This window comes from Strix uralensis, chromosome 2 (genome assembly GCF_047716275.1).
Source record: "Strix uralensis isolate ZFMK-TIS-50842 chromosome 2, bStrUra1, whole genome shotgun sequence".
NCBI classification, from domain to species: domain Eukaryota; kingdom Metazoa; phylum Chordata; class Aves; order Strigiformes; family Strigidae; genus Strix; species Strix uralensis.
The window spans coordinates 113,548,809-113,571,803 of NC_133973.1; the positions used below are offsets into that span (position 1 = coordinate 113,548,809).

General features: G+C 37.2%; 1 protein-coding gene across 1 annotated transcript in view; it reads right to left on the minus strand.

Annotated features, from left to right (window-relative positions):
* B3GLCT (beta 3-glucosyltransferase) overlaps nucleotides 1–22,995 on the minus strand; it is a 68,584-nt gene that overhangs the window by 23,247 nt on the left and 22,342 nt on the right. The window contains exons 5-6 of the mRNA XM_074859871.1: nucleotides 8,942–9,018; nucleotides 4,854–4,965 (exon numbers count right to left, since the gene is read on the minus strand). Of these exons, the coding sequence (XP_074715972.1) occupies nucleotides 4,854–4,965; nucleotides 8,942–9,018 (189 nt within the window). The remainder of the gene's footprint in view (nucleotides 1–4,853; nucleotides 4,966–8,941; nucleotides 9,019–22,995) is intronic.

Consider the following 22,995-nt stretch of genomic DNA (forward strand, 5'->3'; position numbering starts at 1 on the left):
GTCCAGGATTCTGTTCAGTCATGTTTTGAATACATCCCACAACCTCTCTGGGCAACCTGTTTCAGTGTTTGACCACCCAAGCTGACTACTGATGAGACAAGACACTCAAAAGCACTGCATTTAGGAACTTTATATACATTTCCATTTTGAATTTCCATCATCTAGCCTCTTCTACACTAGGGAACTTAAAAAGCAAATACATTTTAAATACCTTGATCTTCAAAAGAGTTAAATGAAGAAGGTCCCAAGTATGCATTTGTAAATTAAAAGATTAAGTATTATTATTAGTTTTAAATAACAGTGTTTAAGAATTTACTACTGACTCTGCTGTATCTGAAAATAATTAACGACTTACTTTTTTAACATTACTGTCAGTTATCTTAATCTTTCTGTTTAGAATGGATATAAAACAAGTATACCCTCAATTTTTTTCAGAATAAGGACTGTGATGAAGGGAAAAAAGAATATATGTGTGTATATGTAATTTTAAAAAAAAAAAAATATATATATAAACTGCTTTTCAGGCCCACAAGTACAAATGATGAATCAGAATTCCAAATCACCTTAATGGTTACATTAGATCTTTAAAGTGTGAAGTTCTTTGCATTATGACAGTAACTCAGGTTTTCCTTTTTCATGAAAATTTATCAATTCCTGACAATTCATCACTAACATAGATACATAGATTCATAGTTAGGGCAACTGTTTTTCACAAAAGATTCTATTTCTCCAGCCTCCCTGCCATATTTATTTTTTTTTTAAAGAGGCAGATATTAGCAACAATGAAAAATTCCTTCAAGGCATTAGCACAGTTCACATACTTCACATGAGAGAAATAAATTTACACAAAATTCAGGACAAAAGGGAAAATATTCAAGAAAAAATACTGTAGAAACATCCAGGGAAAAAAAACGGTCTAACTCCAAGAGGATCTTGCATCTCAGTAGCCATCCTCCTAACTCCAAGCAGATGTGGCTATACAGACTGAGCTAAATTTTATAGCTCCCCAGAGTCAATGAGGAGCGATGAGTGACATTTGGCCAGCGTGCAGCAGAATCAGCAAACAGCAGAAGAGAGGTCTTCATGCAACAGGAGACACCTCCAGCCAAAACCAACTGGCTGAGCCCGGCAGGAGCATGCAAGTGGGGCTGCCCTAGAGGACACTCAGCCTGGCAACCCCCCTGGCTTCCAGCCAGAACTCAACCTGGCTCCCCAAAAGGCAGTAAAAGGGCAGCCCTCAGGAGCTACCAGGGATGTGTGTCTTGCCACACACACTGAGTCAAAGCTATGGGCTGCTGTCTTCTTCAAGAACCCCACCTCTGCAAGGATGGCCAGGACCCACATAAACAACCATGAGTCAAAGATATGGGATGCCACCCATGCCAGGAACACTGATTCTCTGAGGGACTGGTCTAAGTTTAACGTGGTATGCACATGCATGTGTACGTGTGTGAGGTGCTAAGTGCATTTCCCATGAATTCTTCACATTTCTCCCCTCTACTTTGATCAGCTACTCTCAACAAAACTAAATTGAATATATCTTGTACTTGACTAGTGACTTCTTAAGGTAACACAAATGCTGAAAACTTGTTTGCTCCCATAATCCCAATGTGCCTCCTGAGGCTGAGGTAGATGTTCAGCAATCTGTCGAGGAAAGAGCCAGTTAAACTGACACTACTCAATATATGGAGAAGGCAAGGATGGAGATTTTTTCCCCACCGTTTTTTTAACCACCTTCATAGGAGTTGCTACCTGGTACCTACTCAGATTCATACCTTCAATCACAACAGACCCTGCTTTCTCCCTCCCTCCTTTATTGGAAGGATTCAATAGTGTTCACTGGATGGATTGAAAAATAAACAAAATATTGGGAGGTAAAATAAAATGGGTAAACATACTCATTTTTATGCACAAAGATGACTGCCTTGAAAGAATCAAAATAATTCTTTAGAAGCATTTGTGCACACCATTTTTTAACTCTTTTAAGGCTTCAAAACATTCATAACACAAGCACACTACTCTGTTTCAGAAATAGTTAATAAATAGTAACATTTTAATATGATAATACCATCTGCAGACAATTTTTTCCTGGACTTCCACTTTGTTATGCTACAGAGTGAAAAAAAAAAATCTTTACTTACTCTAATTTTGCATGTTAATTTTTACACCAAAACAAGCTATGGATTTAAAAAACCAACCTTACTTTCCTTTCTCTATAAAGCATAGAAAATTAAACCCATACATATACCCTCCTCAGGCTTTCACATAATATTATTTCTGGCAATATTAAGCCACAAATCACAGTGATGGCATTCCAGGTTACAGTCAATACTCTCCAAGCTTATTTGGTCATAACATTTTGTGCAGGCTGGCTTTACAAGATTAAATTAGTTATATGAGAAGGAACTTAAGGAATGATGGTAATCAAATTGCATATAGGAAAATGTGTGGATTAAAAAAGGAATGTGATTCATTGCATTATAGATAACTACCATCCACTTGGATCAGACACATACTGTGCTTCAAAAATGGCAAAAAATCAGCTAACTTTACTAAGAGCACTCAAAATTCTTTAGAACACTTTAAACTAGTAGCTGAAGGAATGTGATGCCACAAAATTCAATACCAGACCTCAGAGAGGGCAGAGGTGACTTTACCTAACTTACTAATCAAGTTGATTCTACCCACTCACTGTCGTATCCTCTTATTCACAAATACCAAGACAAGTGTGCCAAATTAATCTGTTCAAGATTTGTGTCTGACACACAGGACAGGAGATTTCAGCTGTCACATCCTCACTGTATCTTACTACATCATCTTAAAAGAGTTCTTACGATCTCAAAGACAAACTGTTCTTTAGACAGATCTTTTATAGCCTTTAGGTATCAACAGCTACTAAGTCAGCTTGGTTTACTCATTCAAAGTATATCCATTTCTTTGGGGCTGTAGTCTATCATCTTGTTAGGATAACAGGAAGAGGAGTGGCACATACAATTTGCTTTAACCTTGCTGCCATCCTTCATTATGAAAGCACAGGTTGAATCAATCTGCCATTGAAACACAGAATCACAGCGGGGTTGGGGTTGGAAGGGACCTCTTGGGATCATCAGGTCTAAATTCCCCTGCTCAAGCAGGGCCACCGATACAGCAGTTTGCTCAGGACCATGTCCAGACAGTTTGTGAGATATCTCCAAGGACAGAGACTCCACAACCTCTTTGGACAACCTGTGCCAATGCTCAGTCATCCTCACAGTAAAAAGTGTTTCCTGATATTGATATAATTCACCGTCTGAGTACTTGCCTTGAGGTCTGTATGTAAATCAGATATTCCTCACTCTTTTTTAGTTTTACTGCAGTCAATAATGTCCTTGATTAACAATGCAGGTCATTCTCTTAACATTCCTCCACAGTCTCTTACAATGCTTTCACACATCTGTTTTCACTCAATATTACATTCACATCAGTCTCGGTAGTTCTGCTACTAATCTCTACATATCCACATTGAAAAGCTGCAGATTCATCAACTATCCACATGCCCCTTGTAGACCTTTTATTGTGATTAATGTATATCAGCTTTTTATTATGCAGACTGCTGACATTTTAAAATGAATAATGAATGAGCTCATTCCAGTCTAACTCACCTTAAATTTTGTGACTGATGGATTACTACTATATATAAGGAATCAGTTATGGACTGTTACGCCATGTACAAAAGCAAAACAGTTTATTTTCCTTTTAATGCAGGTTGGAACATAATTTATTACTGTAATGGAATTTACATGTAATGCAAAGAAGAGATTAAAACTGGCACAAGGGCAGCAACTAGAACAAAAATTGTTGTTTCTATTTTGAGAACATCAAGTAGGAGTAGTGTTCTGAAACAGAAATAAATGGGTATTGCAAAGGCCTAAATATATTCAGTCAACTATTGTGAAGACACAGTGTTTAAAAATGTAAGATCTCTGAATTATTATTATTATTACCATTTTAGAAAACAATTGTGAGAAAGCACGACAAGGCCATGTGCCTGCAAAAGAAGTAAATATGCTAAAGTGAGACCCAAAGTAGAGTTCAATACTCAGTCAAGGTATCAATAAACAGGCAAAACATATTTCACACAGGAGATTTTGGTGGCTTCTATTCCAGGCAGAGGATGGACATCAAGCTGAATTTTTTTCTGAACCCTGAGAATTCTAAACATTAACAGCTTTCACGTTAGTTGTATGGCCAAACTTCCTTTGTTCCTTGGTGACTGCATTTTTCTTTTGTTCTGCAAGTGTTTTGGTGTTGTTCCTTTTCCAGCAGGTAAAGAAAACTGTCTCATCACCATGACAGTTCAGAAACAGAATGAAAATAAAATACCTTACTATATTAGATCTGAGACAGTTAGTCAAACTAACATCTGTCATTCTGCCTGATGATAATCAGAACTGACGACAGACAAGAAAATGGGAAAAAGGGATCACACAGCAGACTATACTCATCTTTTTACTGATGCTACATCATTTTCAGGCTATCCACAGAAGGAATCTTTTCTCTGCTGAATTTTAACAGTTCTTTAACAGCTAGACAGGTGCTCATACTGCTTCATATTAAATACCTTGCTCACTCTCAGCCTCAGCAACAGAAATCTATCCCCTTATTTTAAGCTGTTTGGATACATCTTTTCCAATGACTGGAGCTCTGAGCCATCCAGGCAGTGATATAAAATTAAATTATGGGTCACAGATACCGTTCCATAACTAGGAATTCTAAAATTCTGTATTTATCATTTTGTACTTACTTAAAATGATTTCACATTTCATCTGAAAGCACATTCAAAAGAAAGTTAAATATCTAAATTTTTATTTCACCTTAGACCCGTCAAATCTTCCAAGTGTTTCTAGCAGCTTTACAACTTGTATTCTCGTATCTTCTTCACAGAAGAAAATCCATGAGGAGTTCCTACCATAGGTAACAGAGAAGCTAACAAAAGAAATTAATATTTAACTAATAAACTGGCTTATGAACAGAATGATTGATTCAACCCACATTGCCCAAATATAATCAATTTGCAATCAATTATTCATTTACACAGAAACAGAAACTTTTACTACTTAGAATTACATATCAAAGGACTACAGTGAATGGATAAAGATATTGCCTCTGCTGCTATCTATTGATATAACACCAGTTATTCCAGAAAGAAGGGAACAGAAACACATAAAGAATGTCCACTCAGAAATGTATAGGTAGTACAGGTCTAATAGCCATCTGTGAATTCAGAAGTTTGTAGATAGCAGTTTAAGTTACCTTCCCCTCTGTATCTTAACTTTCTTCTAAGCAGCCCCACTGTTGGGCATCTAACACCATTGCAACAATCATGAAAATGCCTAATGACAGTTTTTCTTACAACTGATAATCCCCAACCTAAAACCTTTGTTAGCTTTTTCAGTACAGTGAAACTACACAGATTAAAGGGACTCCCCTAGCTTCCTCAAAGCTAACACTAATCTCAATGCAGGATTCCTGACTCCTTCAGAAAATTCTCATTCCTTCTTTCTCTACTCCTCCCAGCCTAATTCTTCCACAACTTAACAAAACAAAGCCTTATTAAATCATGACATCCTAATGGAAAAAAAACCCACAATTTTTACTTGTCCAGTTTCCTTTGCATAGCTTTTATGTTGATTTAATTAAACACATCATCTGAAAAGAGGGATAAGAAAATTAGCACCTATAAAATTCAGATTTCTTCTGCTACAGCATTGTCTACTGATAAAATCAGCACTGAAATTAAACAGTAGATATGTAAGTCAGCAAAAATAAATAAAAAAGGGTGATAGGATCATTTATGTTTTAGGGAACAGTATTTGCCTAAAAAAAACCCCAATCCCCCAAAAAACAAACCCACTATCTGAGAAATACTTATGCTAGAACATGTGATACCTGCCTCTGCAGCTCTTATAATTACATGCTAGAAGCACCAGAGAGTTGCCAGGTGCTAAACTAGTTCAGTCTTTTTCCATCTGGGACAAGTCATTGTGCTGGTTTTGGCTAGGATAATTCTCTTCACAGGAGCTTGTATGGGGCTATGTTCTGGATTGTGCTGGAAACAGTGTTGATAACACAGGGATGTTTTAGTTATTGCTGAGCAGTGCTTACACAGAATCAAGGCCTCTTCTGCTTCTTACATCACCCCACCAGTGAGCGGGCTGGGGATGCACGGGAAGTTGGGAGGGGACACAGCCAGGACAGCTGACCCCAACTGACTAAAGGGATATTCCAGACCATATGACATCGTGCTCAGCAATAAAAGATGGGGGAAGAAAAAGGAAGGGGTGGATATTCGGAGTGATGGTGTTTGTCTTCCCAAGTAACCATTATGTGTGACGGAGCCCTGCTTTCCTGAGGATGGGTGAACACCACGCCTATGGGAAGTGGTGAATGAATTTCTTGTTTTGCTTTCCTTGTGTGCACAGCTTTCGCTCTACCTATTAAACTGTCTTTATCTCAACCCATGAGTTTTTTCACTTTTACTTTTCCAATTCTCTCCTCCATCCCACCAGGGGGGAGCGAGCAAGTGGCTGTGTGGGGCTGAGTTGCTGGCTGGGGTTAAACCATGACAGTCATCTCCTTATGAAGCTACCTTTCCTCTGTGTCTTGCAATGGAATTTGATGATTCACTGCTTTCTGATTATGATACTTAATCTGCTAAACTGTAATAGCCAGAAGAACTCACGATCCATTCATCCTTTTAGTACATAAAAGCATTTTTTGTTGCCTACTCAACACTGAAATCTAGGCAACTCTTTGCTCAGGCAAGCAAACAAGATACAATCAGCCAGGAAAGACACCTCCTAGCTGTTCCTTCCAAACTTGCCAAACAAGTACAAAAAGGGTATCAGATACTTTCACGTTTGTAAATACGTACAGTATTCAATGCCCTGTGAAGACTGAAGGCTTTTCTCTCACACTTTTGTGTTCATCTAGAACTTTAGGAGAGAAATAACTGGATTTACATGAAAGCAGCTGCGTTAAGGGCAAGGAGAAAACACTAGAATGCTCCCCACAAAAAGATTACTCCGTCTTGTGAATACAGCACATAAAAGTTCACAAAACAAATAATGTGCTCATCTAGCTATTGACGGACAAACAGGATGATTTTCAAGGCTAAGTATTTAAGGCCTGCAGAGTCTTACGAAGACCTCACAGCACACAAATTTGGAGTTCAGATTGCAAGGGGCCATTGGAGATACTCAGGTAAGATCCCATTTCAGAGTAATAATTTAAAAAGGACTCCTCGTCTGCTTAGTGAACATGGTTACTAAGAAGAAATGTAGTGGGCCTTCTGGAGACAGTCATAGACATCCATTGTTGTCTTATTATTACATCTTCTGAAATGAAGTCTTTTGTGCAAGTTAACCTGTGCCCAAGAACTAAAAATTTAGAATTGTCATAACTGTTTAGAGGCCTCCTTAAAACTGACAACTACAGAACTGAGGTAAGCCATTCTTCTGAAACCAGTTTTCAGTTAAGAATGCACCTTATATCACAATTCCAAGCATGATCAGCTGCTGCAGAATGGGCTGATCTCCCTTCCTCCTCCTCTGTCCATTGAGAAAACTGAACAGTATAAGCCTCACAACATCGATACACTTCTAAACTACTCCATGTCTTTATTCTGCCAAAAGCGGTAAGCGAAACAGTAGACACAAAGAAATTCATATTCCAGAATTCTCAAGATGGAAATCCTCTACTTAAGATCCTCTTCTGATTTCTGATGAATTTTCTTCTGCTTTATCACACAAATGAACATTTGTATTTCTGGTTTCAAGTTTCACTATCTTGTAAGAGCTGTATCTGTAAACCCTGTCACCAAGACATAAATAATTCAGAAGATGAACCACTAGGTCATTGAAACAGGAGCTAAGAAGGAATAACAATGATGACTGATAGTTGAAACATCATCTTCCAGTCTTTCAATTTAATTCTCCTTTTGCGTCTTTTCAGAGTTTACATGTATTTCAAATAGAGCTATTATAACAAACACTATTTTCATGTTTCTACACATACAGAAAACAATGGAAAGCAGGAGCATCCTATCCTGCAATCACTCTCATGCAAAAACCTCAAACCAAAACAGAAACATTCTTCTGAGTAACTCTAATAAATTATATTAACTAAATTAAATCTCAAGAGGCTTCAGTGCCTCTGGCATCAATTTCAAATGCAAGTTTTAGGCAAAGGATAGCCTTCAGCACCATGGAGCTTTAGGACTTTCTAAAACAAGAATCATTGCTTTGTGATGGTTTGCAACATACTACCATGTAAATACAGCACGTCTTCCTTGGAGCCATCTGCATAAACTAAGAAGAAAAGATATTTGAGACTATCTGTCTTCTCTGACCATACTAAGAAAACTGGCTATATAAGCTTCTAAAAAGATGTTGAAACCTACACCTTTTCACTCTAAAGGCATACCACCTCTTAGAAACGCTGTAAGCAAAAAAAGACAGAAACCCCAAACAGGTATTATTATCTATTTTTTTAACAATTATTTATCCACTTCATTCAGCCAAGTAATCTGAAAGGTCAAAATTCTGAAATACCTCACACCTTACACTGTGAGAAGTGGGGACCAAATAGGAAAAAACACATTTTTAAGTGGTATTTCTTTTCACTAGTTTACTTCCCTAATAATTTTAAAGCCCACAATGATTTGAAGAAGGTAGTTGTTCAGTTACATTATATTATTGTTGTTCTTTTATTTAAAATAGCTTTCTCTGATTTAATGAAGTTTAACAGAAAATTGCTTTGAAAAGCCAAAAAAAAGTAGAGTAAGAAAGTGAAAAGATAAGGTTGCAACTCTCATTCAAAAACTTTACTTCTGAAAAAAGAGGTCTCTTTATATTCTTGATTACCAAAAATTCTGAAAATAACTGGCATTCATTACACTTACTCTCTCATTAATGGTAATATTGTCCATGCACCTTCATGCCCATCCATCTGATGAATAAGCAGAACCGTAGGCAATTCCTTTAAGAAAAATAAAAATACTCCCATTAAACTTGAATTATATGCACTTTTTTTTCCTAAACACCAGATAATCTTAAAAAAAAAATTTCTGGAATGACTACTTAGTTCTTCACTGTTTTTTACCAGCAAGTGGGCCCAAAGAATAGATGACTTCGGATGATACGAAACAAGGTGACATGCCATTTAGGGAAAGTGCTTATTCCAACTCATGATTTCTTAATTCTCTATTAGATATAAAGCTAATACAATTCAAGTGAAATGTTTTGTATAGGTCTCATGTAATCAATTAAGCAATATATCATACTCATTTCTTTACCATATCATGAAATCCCATATTGTAAAGAAAAAACATAAATATGTAGGGTATTCTACAAAGGCTTCCTTTGGACAATCACGTTACACAGAGCTTATGTGAGAGTTTTAACACACTTTACTTTGCCAAGGTCAGCTTTGACCTGTCACACTAACATCATGACAAAACCCCATGGGTTTATGCAAAAATCAAAATGAGGAGTTAGCATTTCTTCTTACAGGAAAATCAAAGAAGCTTCCTAAAAAGGAAAATCTTGTCATAAATTTCTTTGCTCTTTTGTTACTTGAAATCTCTTTGGTGTGGCAGATCCTGACTTCTAGCAAACAAGCTATCATTTTGGGATAGTTCCCAAGAAAACACCCTTTAAACACGGCCCAGTGATAAACCAAACTGCATAATTAATTCACTAGTTCATACAGGTTAAAAGTGGGAGATGTATCTCCCATAATATAGGGAGAGTATCTTACTCCATTGATTTACTACATTTACGAGTACAATCCTCTACTGCAGCGTCATTAGGGTCTTAACCACCTCACAAATGTCTAAATCCTTTGGGTTAGGTAATTGTACTAGTATGGAAGCAAAAATCTTCCTGTCAGGAGATTTCCTCACCATCTAAGTACATCCCATTACAACAATTAACCTAAGAAGCACTGGTGGTGTCAATGCACTTTAACACAAATTACCTAACAGGAGCACATAAATGATCCCACCTTTCCATTACACAGCCTGTTAAATTATGTGATTAAAGGCTCATCACCATAAACACAAAGAAGCACTGAGGAACAGTAACAGGGTAGAAACCCCAATAATGTAATTGGAGAAAATGGAGCACCCTGACCCAGCTCCCCCCAGGGCTGTCCCAGGAGAGCCATCAGCCTGTCCAGGTGTGATGCTCACCAGCTGAGAGAAGGAAGAGGCTCCCCACTCACCTTACAGTCTGACAGGGGGTTACTGCCTACAGGGGTATGGGAGTTGTTATAGGATTCAGGGGAAGAGCACTATGGGATGGTACAAAACTTATTATGAGATGCTTAGGGAAGACGAAAGCCAGAAAAAGAGGGATCAGGGTGGTAAACACAGGGAAAAAAGGGGTTGGTCACTTGAAACAGATCGCTGGTCAGGATGCTTGTCTGACCATGCCCTGCACTGACCACTGCAGTCTGTCCTGTCTTCTTAAATTCCATTTCTAACTCCTGGGCAGGAGGCTCTTGGTGTCTGTGTATTTGGAAGTTTCAGTGCTTGCAACTGGAGAGAGGACCATGAGTCATAGGGGTGCACATGACTGTGCTGTCAGGAACTTGGGAGAGTGGGGTGCATGCATGTTGCGTGGGAGCGTGTTTCAGTGTGTGCAATTGCTCACGAGCATCAAGCTGGAGTAGAAGAGGCTTGGGAGCCAGGTATCAGAGCAGCCACAAGTCTGAGGCAGACACTGGGGAGACCGAGGGGCCTGACAGCTGGTTACTGGAGGAACCAGAAGATCCCAGCTACAGGAGGGCCTCTGGGATGCAAGGGTTGGCTACTGGTAGGGTTGTAAGTCTGCACCAGGTACCAAAAAGACCCTTTGCATGTGTGTGTCTGTGCATGAGGAAGTAGAGAGGCCAGGGGTCAACTACTGGATACACTGAGTTGTCTGAAGCTCCTGGGAGGACTCACAGTGTGTGCACGGGTGCGTGTGGGTGTGCAGGAGCAGGGCTGAGCACCAGCAACTGGAACGGAGCTGCGAGCCACACAGCAAGCCTCACATGCCCACGTGCTGGCAACTGCAGAGACTGGGGATGAGAGACCAGCAACTGCATAGACTGAGTGTCAAAGACCAGCTACTGGAGGCATCCATACTGTAGATATGTATATTTATGTATATATATATATTCCACTAACAGGCTTTCATCCTAACCAGCCAGAAAGGTGAAACAAGGTCAGGCCATAGGTGCAGTTGTGTTTGTGAGAGTGCTGTGGTTTCTGCATTGATCTGTGTGGATGACCACGTATGTATGTGCACGTAGTGTGTGTATGCGTTCACATGTGACTATGGGGAACACGTGCTCAGCCTCGCTACTGGCTAGACCTGGGGGCATGGAGCTGCAGCAGCCTTGCCTCTGTCAGGCTAGCAGATTCAGCAGCTCCTAAGACAAACCACTTTGATCTTTCAAGGTCCTAATTCCTTTCCACTTACACCATGCATATGCCAAGCATTTTTGTCTGATGAATGCTTCTTATGAATATAAGCCAATGCCATTAACATAAAATTCACATTTAAACACAAAAATAATTTATTCACTAAGAAAAGCTATAAAGTTCACACTGCTTGCTGACTCTGTCAAGTTTACTTTAAATCCTTTTGAAGGACAGTTAAGCATAGCACGTAGAAATATGTAAAACCTCTAAACTTCATACACTAAAGGAAACATCTCTACCACTCTAAATAACAACTGTGTCTTTCTGGAGTGCACTAACCCTATAAAAAAATAATGATCTACTGCTTTTAAAAATATTTATGCTATTATGAATGACCCAAATTGAAAAGAAACAATGCCAAAACTCTAATTTGGAACAGGATATTCACCTGCATCTAAATTATCAGGAGTTCTGATTTACGGTTCTAATTCAAGCCAATCTACCAAATATGTTTCTGGTTAGTTTCAATTTATTGCAAAACCGAAGTAGCCCAGAGGTTTTTAGTAGAAGTGGCAAATCTTAGTAACAGTACGCTCAACACCTGGTATTTCACTAAAATGTAACCACTTCATGGTAAAACCATAAAAATATGTTTGCTTATGGGATTGCAGACAGGAAGATAAAAGGGCAAACCTCTCTCTTTACAAGAACATTTGTTTTTACAGGCATACAAACCCTGCAGTTACACTAGTATTTTTATGTGATCACATATTTTGTGTACAATAGGAACTAGACAGAAATAAAAATAGTTAATAATAATATACTCAGTGTCTATATCACACTACAGCCTGAAGTTGCATTCATTTTAGACACAAACAACATTTGCCCATGCAAATGGGTATGATGTAAATTACATGATCTAAGTAGCTGTACCATATATTCAGGTATCTCCTCTTCAACAAAAAAATCCCAATTCTTTCCTTTGTGCTGATTAAAGGAGTGATGCTAAAGAAAAAGCACTCCTTCCTGAGCTAATCAGATACTTTCGCAAGGTATCTTTCCTTCCTGACATTCTCATAAGCCTGCTCTCTTTCTCCACCCAACTTCCTCTAAAACATGGAAATACATGTCCTGCATATACCTTTCCTTCCACTCATCTCTAACAATGCATCAATTCTGATTTAATACAGAACATGCTTAAAAAACACTGTACAGGCAAAATAGCCTCTTCCAAAAATACAGGAGCATCTCTGTTGCTTTTTCTTTCTCATTTTATGTATTTTCACTCTGAACCTAGTGGAACTGGGCTGACTTACTAAGTTTATTTATTCTACCTTCAGTACAAGGACAGAAAAAAGGCAAAAAGTACCTGATGCCAATTTTGGGGAGTAAAAGGGCATGTGCAGGCTAGCTCATCAGGGGACAGCTAGATAGTCAAGGTAGTTTTAAGTAACTTACACACTGTGTCTGTGTATCTCATAAAACTCTCTTACAAATGCATCCATATCCTGTACTGTGTTCACTGTTTTTTATCATTAAACTATTGTTTCCACAGTTACAGAGCCCATATTCTTTCACATATATTAACACTACATATAACACAAGTCAAATTTAATCTCAATAAAATAGTTTAATCACTTTTGAAGACCAGGAAACTACCCTCTCCACTTGCACAACTGAGCTGACTTTAAAAGGGCAAAACCAAACAATGGAATCACTTGTGGTCTGAAATACAGTATGAGAATTTTTACCCCAAAGAGCACCTACTGTATCAGCACAATGAGAGCAGTAATACCTGCCACAGAACACAACTGCAAACTCTACACAAACAAAAATCTAAGTGTGAATAAAGGGGTTAGATCCACATCCTCAAAGCAATTCAAATGACATTGACACAGCCTCACATGTACCTTTAAAATAATTTAATGTTATATATGCAAGTCAAAGTACAAAGATGCTAGCGACATGCTCAATTTCACAGCAAGTCATCAACAGAATTGAAATCAAACTCTGGTTCTTGAATCTAAACATTAAAAGTCCCCTTCATTAACACATGAAAAACCTTGGAATAACATATCCAATGAGGAAAAAGATCATTCAGAATAAAAGAGTTTTTAACAAATAATTGAGAGAATTCCTAACCTGAAACAAATATCTGAAATTTTTCTGTACTACATTCAATTTCATATTAATCTACCAAAACCTATATAAGAAATCCACAATTACAGAATACAGAACAAAACAGTACCATGTGAAAACAAAGAAAAGGGCTAAAACTGCACAGACTACCAGGTCAAAAGGGACCTCTGTAAGCACCCAGGATGGCAGAGACCATCCCCAGCCAAAAGGGGATTTCCAGAGCCACAGCTAGGTCACATCCTCTAAGACCCCCCAGTAGACCCGCGCTTGCTTTGTTTTTCTGCAGAACAGAATCCATTGAATTTCATCTAAGCATAACCAAACCTTGCCTTAAGTGTATGGTTTATGAGAACACACTTTTTAGAACATAATTCAAATTGGATGTTGCTCACTAGTATTTATTATATGCCCTATGTGACATATTGTTAAGTACTACATATGAACAGACATGGAACTGCAATGAAATGCAAAAATGTGACAGTAATAAATTTATTGTTATATTACTGAGTCACCTGATCAGAGCAAATAGCAAACATAACATATTATACAAAAATAAAGTAGTGTATAGGAATCTGCTCTTAATGAGTCAGAGCAGTATACTGGTATCTGCAGATGTCTTGCATATATCCCCGTGCTTTTTAAGTTTATTAAACTGCCTCATGAAATCCAGAACTGGGGGGCAGGAGGGAAGATCCTAAACCCTAGACACTGCTGTTGAATCGCACAGTTCCAGAATTAGAAATGTTTTCCCAGTTTTTGCTCTGTGTGCTCTACACACACTTAACATTTTCCCTGCTCTCTTATCCTCTTTTCAGAATTTAATCCTCAGACACATTCAGAGCTAGCATATCTACCCTCTTCTTAGCCCTCCCTCAGGAGGTTAAATAAGCCAGGCTCTTCCAGTCATCTGTTAGCACTACTTTGACAAAGCAGAGATGTGGAACACACACTGAAGCCTCCCTACAGCTTTACTTTCACAAATACACCATTTCTGTAGACACCCTGAAGGATTTCTAAAGTGACAGAAGGTAAGAACAAATATCCTACCTCTAAACCCAGTTGGTCAGTCAATTTGCTAGGAATTGCCACCATCAAATACTACCCTGTACACTACACATTCTCCATATTCTAACAACTCGCTTAAATATTAAAAACTTCAATATAAGTTTCAAATATTTTTCATGTTTTAAAGACATAAGTATCAACATTTATCAGAGCATCAAGTCCAAGAATCCAAGGCAGAACACTATTTTAATATATCCCTTCAAACAAAACCCACGAATGATTTAAAGTACTATTTTACAATACAACTGTAACAAAAGTAACTCGTTTCTGTTTAACAAGTCAGTTATTTGGGAGCTTCTCCAAGATGGTCATGACCTTTTTAACCTTTGCTCTATTTCACCCTTTAAAAAAAAAATCCATATTTCTAACAAAGCGTAATATCCAATAAATTAGACATTTTGTCTTTTGCTCCTCAGGAAGCCTAGAGTAATAATCTACTATTTTCCATTAGAGAGTATCTCTACTTCTGTTCTACTCTCAGATGCCTGGTTGTCATTTTAAAAAAGAACCGAGTTTTCATAATACATTATGTGCAGTTTCAAAGGGTTCAGGGAAAGGCCACAGCAGTATCCTGCTTTCATAAATCATGATGCACACTGTGTATAGGTCTGTCATCAAATGATCTTATGTTAAAGAAAAGATGGAAGCATTTACCCAATCACATGGAGGTAATAACTGCAACTTAAAAAAGTGATTTTAAGTGTTCCTGACTATAACATCAGGTAAGAGACAAAAAAAAAGGAAGGGTTTTAATGAAGAGGAAGTAATTTTATTCCTTCTTCGTACTGTTCATTTTATAGAAATACCCAGAACACAACTTAGCTACCAGAAAATATACTTCAATACATAACCAAAGCACTGACTCCTGAGTGCTTGCATGCTAGATCCAACAACTCATTGCCTGGGAAAATGGCTACAATAAGTATTTGTATCTGAGGGGACTTTTTAGGCAGTTAGCTGCAATATTAATCCTTATGCAAAAATTTATTTCTTCAAAAAGAAAGGTTTCTACTACAATATATTTCCGTCTCAAACACATGTAATTATCATTAATGTAACTTTTTCATGTATGAAAAATGCTGGTAGCCACTGATTTTTTTATTTTACCTGGTTGTTCTTCAACAGCAGTGGGAACAAATTTCAGCATGCATATTACAATGCTGTCAATTGCTAACATGCTGCCTAGAGTTCCCACAATTACAAAAGTAGTAAAAAGTCCAGTAAGATCTTGTGATCAAGAAATAATTCACCTGTGGTCTGTAGTAATCAGTGGTTTACATCATGTTGATGTCATACCACAAGATTTTCCTCAACTACTGGTACAAACAAGTGTCCTGCAGCAAACTGAAAAACAGTCATACAAAGAATTTATAAATGTGCCTATGCTTTCCATTATCAGGAGCAGAATATGTGTTGACATCAGCACAATTGCCTCCAATCTGGTAGATGAAAACCTGAATAGATCATAATTCAGATGATCAGGACATGAGAAAACTCAAGAAACTACTAAACTGAAAAAAAAATTATTTTTTCAAACTATCTGTTAATTAACAAATGAATAATGCGCCCCCCTCCCCCAACTATTCAAAAAACATAAAATACTTCTATTTTCATCTGTTTTAATTTAGACCGGGCTACATGTTTCAAAGATCAAAATTAAGTCTGGAGTCTTTGATTAGTGCTTGCTGATAGAGTTGTCAACTCCTGACTTTTCAAACTGAACAATGTAAAAAAAAGAATTTATTTCATTCTTGTAATTACTGAGATGTGAACAACATTGAGGTATTGACCAATTTCAAAATTATCATAAATCTTAATACCTAGAAAAAAAAGACTTATTTACTAAATAAAGGTCAAACCTAATTGCAAGATTGATACTTAGACAAAAAGCAGCTCCTACTACTTCCTAATACTATTAATGTATTCAGTTTAGGTCAGTCCATTTTTGTGCATTTTTTTCCTAGTCACCACACTATCTTGCAGCATAGAGTGCACAAACTGTATGCCTTTGGGATGAAACTAAACCAAAGGATGTGCTGCAACTGCTAATGGACCTCCAGTTCATAGAACCAAAACAGAACTGGTTCAAAGTAAAACCCTTTGAAATGTCATGTAACACGAGTGCTAGCTCCTCAGCAACAACCGCACTGCTCTGTGGTTTGCTCCTATTACACCACACTACCTGCTAATGTAGAAATAGTCCAAATAAGCAGTATGGCAGATCTGTTACACTTTCAGTTAACCAAGATTTAATAAAATAATTGCATGGATTTTGAGTCAGTCTAATACTTAGTTTGAGCAACAGTCTGAATTTTGAAAACCAAGACTTTGAACCTGCTAATTAAAAAGTGTAGCTTTGGAGGAAGGAACAATCAATATAAAAGTTCTCCCCAATTTACTCTGCATTTCATCTTTTTCCTCCTCTAGAATCCCCTATCTTCCCCCTAGATATTCCTTATCTTCCCTGTTCTGTTCTTTTGAGAGTTTGTGACCACCAACATCCCAAAGTAAGCCTTAATTTCATAACAAGACAAGAAAGATGTGGAAAAATCTGGAAAAGTTTTGAGTGCTTATTATAATAAATGCTACCAGAGACATGTATAATGAGACAGTAGCCTTGAATGACAATACATTGCAGTACAGTGCCATTTGTTTGCTTTTCACTTGTGTGGATAAGAAGCAGTGAGGAATACTGTCTTCACAGCTCAGAGTTTATAAGAATTCTAAAGAAAAGCAGTCATACAGAAGACAGACATGTGGTATACAGTACACAGCTATTATTCATGAAAGTAAGTATCAATGGTGAACCATAATAACTATGTTGCCAACTGACCTGAAGAAGATTCTTTATTTAAAATGTGTTTAAGATAGGATTTTTAGTATTGTGGCTGATACAATTACCATGTAAAGTGAGTTTTTACTTAAAAACAAAATCCTTCTCAATCAGAACTAATGCATAAAAACATTTCAAACAATGAAATTAAGCTATTTATGGGGTCCCATTGATTCTTTTATTATTAGCAAATAGTCCTTTCAAAATCTATAAAGTCTATTTTAGCATCGGATGGTATACAAATTCCATGTGTCATACACACAAATGGACGATGGTTTACTTCTGTCTTCTGCTCTTCTCTCTCTTTAGTCTGTGGAAACAATATAAGCTCATTAACCTTCAACCTTTTATTGCAATATCTATGGACATTCTTAGCCTCACAGCAAGTTTTAAGCATTTCCACTTCTTACTAGATTTTTATATGCACAGACAAGTAAGTCTGAAGCATCTTTCACTGACAGAGTTTGAGACAGTCATCTCCCTAGCTAACTTAAGGTGATACATGTGGCAGCAGGTCCCTTCCCCCCACAGTCTCTTAGCAAGTAAACCTGAAATATGGTTTCTAACTAAGGAAGAAGACAGGGAGAAGGAAGAGGACAGCAAAGCAGAAAGAAGCTTCCACAAGGCAAGGAATTTGGTAAATGTATTTCCAGTGCTAGTACAGATGCTCAGGAGAATTTACAAGAACAGTGTCAACAGGTACTGATTTTAAGGGTTTAAATCTGATGATTTAGTAATTCTAGTCTCATGTATACTTGAGAGCAGTGAATATGGCACTCTATTCAAAGATGACTGAGCAATTTTAACACAGCAGACAGCAGTCACAATGGAAGAGAAACTTCAGATCCATCTCTTGTTCTTTACTACAAGATATACCTTAGTGAAATGGTTTTGTTCAAATCCTACTATGTATGCAGAGATAGCTGCAGAGGAGGCTGAGAGAGGCACCTTTGCCTAAAGCACTTTAAACTTCCCAATTTCATGTATACATTTTGCCCTGACATGAGAAGCCATCTCTGTGAGGTGACAGGTCCTATTTTCTGCATAAAAAAAGCCAATGCAGTTGCCATATATTTGGCTGGGAAAAGGAGCTATATAAAACCAGTATATGATGTGTAAGACAGGGCTGAGAGGAGCCCATTTGTCACTACTAAAACATTTAAAAGATCTCATTAGTGCAGAGTTATCCAACTTCTACAAATTCCTTCAAATCTACTGAATATCTATCATGGGAAGATGATCATATTCACCTTCCAGCATTACAGTGTAGGTAACATTTAGTTTCAGTAGTTAATGGGCTAGACATCAATTTTGCTGATAATAAAGCCTAGTAATAGTCAAAAGGATTCTGATACCTTTGCAGAATGAGAAGCAAGGGCATATCAGGTCAGAGATCAAACAAGTAAAACAAAAAGCTAAGAGAACAGCTGGAGGAAAGCAAAGATAAAGCAGAAGTCAAATCTGTAAACTCCTGCAACATGACCTCGAACAGATTCAAGACAACTCTGAAATACATTTTCAAAATCAAGTAGTAATTTCGTACACTTTTCCTGAAACACATTCAAAAGGTTTGATGATCAGAACTTAGAGGCACCTCACCCTTCAACAGATCAGAGTTCAGAAGCATTTCAGAAGTTGAGCACCCAAATATTGAGACCCCAAAATGAGCAGTTGAATATTAAAATGCAAATCCTAAAAGAAATGAAGCATTATGAAGACAAACTATGGACTCAACAGGAAAGAAAATGACCAAGAACATGCTAATATCAGATAATGTATGTAAGCAGAATAAGTAATATATCAGAAAACAAACAAATGCAGATGTTAATATAGATAAGAAAGGGGAAATATGAACTTCATACACTGACCACTTAAATGCACACACTTACTAGAGACAAGGTTTTTATACCTCAAGCTCTACCCACATAATAGAAGTGAAGTTTTATGGACAGACTTGGAAGGTAAGTATACATATGAAAGTTTTGGATGATGTTACAAATAGAAGTCAAGCAAAACAAAGGCAAGGGGGGAGAGAAGAAAGGTTGGATAGAATGAAGGTTCAACTAAACTTTATAGAGGAATCTGAAAATGAGAGCAAGTCTGAAACACTACATTAATCCATCAATTTGATTTCTGTCTTTTTTAAACAAGAAACCTAAATTGTGCAAGGTACATATATGCAAGTTTAGGAGAAACTGCAACTACTATGGTCATATCTAGGTGTTCATTCTCTAAATGCTAAATACTGTTTAAAGGCAGGGGGCAGGGGAAAGAAAAGGACAAAAATCTTGTTTCCATAGTTTTCTATTCATAAACCAGAGATAATACAGGGCTTTTAGTAGTTACTACCGGTACTATCATGTGACCCAAACAGAAAAAAGCATCACAAGAGCAACACATACCGGGTACTACGATGCTCCAAACTTCTGGACAAGGATTTGTGCGGTTTCAGGAGGCCACCAATAATGGCTGGAACTTCCTCCCTCTATTTCACTGCAATACCATGTTCCCTAATTACTCTATTTTTTTCAGTCCAAGAGTGAATCCCTGCAGAGGCTTCACTTCTTTGAGAAAGTAAGAGTGCCACATGCTCCAGGTACCCCACCAGCATCTCTGTCCTCACCACAGAGCAGTGCAGGACTTGTCATCTCAGCAAGATACTTTCACACAGTCTATTGCCAGCCATGTGCCAGATTCATCAGTTTGCTGTGGAAAATGTCTTTCTGATCAGTAAAAGACTAGCAAGACCTGGGCCAAGTAGAGTGACATATAAGATTAACATCACAGATGACATGACAGTATCTTCCCCAAGAGCTCTGGCATAGACTGGCATCTGATTTTTGTTCTACAAAGAGGGAAAAACGATGGAAAGCTAATGGAGAAGGTATGCCAGAGCCTTGCTTTTCATGAAGTCAACAAAAGCTTTCCTCTGCCTGGCAAGATAAACTCTTATATATTAAGGAATAAGCATTTTAAGAAATAAGATGATAAGCATGTTTCTTGAGGCTATGGGACTTATTTGACATGAATAAATCCTTGCAGAAGAAAAGAAAGCTGTTGTTAGGAAGGAAACAGATTGCACACTAACATTTTACTACCAAAAAAAGATACTAGATCTAATAACACTGGGAAATAAAATAATTTGAAGTTATGCATAAAACATACCTGATCAAATTAAAAAAATAGAGTTGATCTTGATGTTGTAGAAAACCTTGCCATAAAGACAAACTGTTGCAGATGTGGAGATGGAGGGACAGGACAGGATGTAGCCCCACACTTCACTTAAATATAATCAATTAAACCTTGTTAAAACTGCAAGATCCAAAAATGAATCATCTGATCAGTCTCAGCTGGAAAGCAGCTTCCATGGCATGGGAAGCCATTATAGGAGAGAGGAAACAGGGTTTTCAGACCAGAATCTAGAATTTGAGCAAGTAATCTGAAAGTTGAAGCAACAGATATATTATGGATTGCACTGCACTTATGGGATTAATTTTGAAAGGTCTCAAGCAAATTAAGTCTATGAACATTTTGTCTAAATATACAGATCATTTTAAAAATAACTCCGTTGCAGTGCCTGAGCAATCCTTCCACTAAATTTTATAACCACAACATTGTTAACATGCATGTGAGCTTTACAGTAGCACCTTAGTTCAGACCTACTGCAAGAACCATTGGGAAATTTTAACTATAGATCTTGTTGCAGGTCAGGAAGAGAAATTATGCCTGTTCATCTGTGGAATACAACTAACAAATAATAAAATAAGGAAAGAACTACTACAGCCCAAGAAAAACCTAGACACATTTTCAGAGTTGTTTCCATCATAGCCTGATAGTATTTAAAAATCTCAGGTGAGATATGGATCTCAGAATTCGTCATGGGAATAGTATAAAAACAACAACACAGGAATATATAAAGAAGCTTTTGGACAACAAAACTTCAGCTAGCTTCACTCCAGCATCTGAAATCAGATGTGGAAGTAGAGCCAGGAAGAACTTCAGAACACATTAATTCACCCAGAAAGGGAATGCATGCCTCACTGGCAAATTAAGAAAAAAAAGACACAATCTACAAATTCCCTGGAAGTAGTCTCTCACAGATGGCCAAAACATGAGCAGGAACAATTTGGAGACAGATCATTTCAGATAGGAATATGGTGATGGCTTAGCACATATACATTAAAATTCAAGCAATTACACTTTTTTTCCTCTCTCCAAAACTTTAACAAAGAAATCTTCCATATTATTGAAATAGTGCAATACTGCCATCAGTACAGCCTAGGCAATTAAAAATAACAGATTTTCAAAGGACATATGCCATGTCTAACAACAATTGGCATTTTGGCAACAGATATTGTGCCCATGAATCTAATGACATAATAGAATAGAGCTGAGATATGCACCAAGCGGCTTTTCAAATTTATAGATGCAGCAGCTAGGATAGTGAGTTACAGTCAATTTGTGTTGGAAGCAGAAAAACGGAGCCTTCTGTAGGCATGATCCCGTAACATAACAGAGACTGAAGTTCTGAGGCACAGACCACTGGCACAGGCCTGCTGGATTTCTGATCATTTTTGTTCCTGCTGTGCTTTAGGAAACAGGATTTTGCAAAATCATTTGAAATAAACAAGAAAACAACTGTAGAATGCTCCTAACATTTGTCACCTATTTTCACATTAGTCAAACTGGAAATTGGGAGATTGACAAAGAAACAATATTATGAAATTTAATTAAGATATTAACTAAAGCAAATCAAGCAACATAATATAGAGGTTTTCTATGTACAGTTCCATATTTTTGACTGTACTTGCTTCTTTTAAACTGATGGTAGTAGTCACTACAGTAATAGTCCTCAAACTGACAAACGAGCAATATTCCCCTTTATATGCAGGGATAGTTTAAACCTGTGAAACTTCATTGGTATGAGGTGGTACAAAATGCAGGATTTTGCTCAAAACAAAGCAAGCCTAAAAGTGAAAATACTGCAAATTATAATTACAATGCTTCTGCAAAATGGAGGTCATACTTCACATCATCTATTATTGATATGTAAGTATGTAATACTCATTTTCATTTTCCAATACTCTGTGGTATCAATCTTAAAACCTTATTCTTACATTCTTGGTTTCTTGCATTTTTTTTTACCTCCACAATGAACAGTACTAATTTGCTATATTTCTTCTGGATAATATACACACAAATCTCTATGCTTTTCAGGAAAAATGAAAGTTTTCTGAACGTAATGAATTGGCTGAGGATGTACAATACTCAAAGAAAAAAGGGCATACTAGACCAGTTTTCATAAAAAAATACAAAGACCTTTGTCTTCAAAACAATGTCACTATCCCAGGCAATTAAATAGCATTAACTGCATCTAAAACAGTATTTCAGACAAAAATCTATCATTTTTCAAAAACTGTATTTTACTTGTTTTCTAGTCTTAAGTGTAACAGCCAAGAAAGTAATCATGGTTTTCAATTTTTTAAGAAGATAGTATTTGGCACTGTTT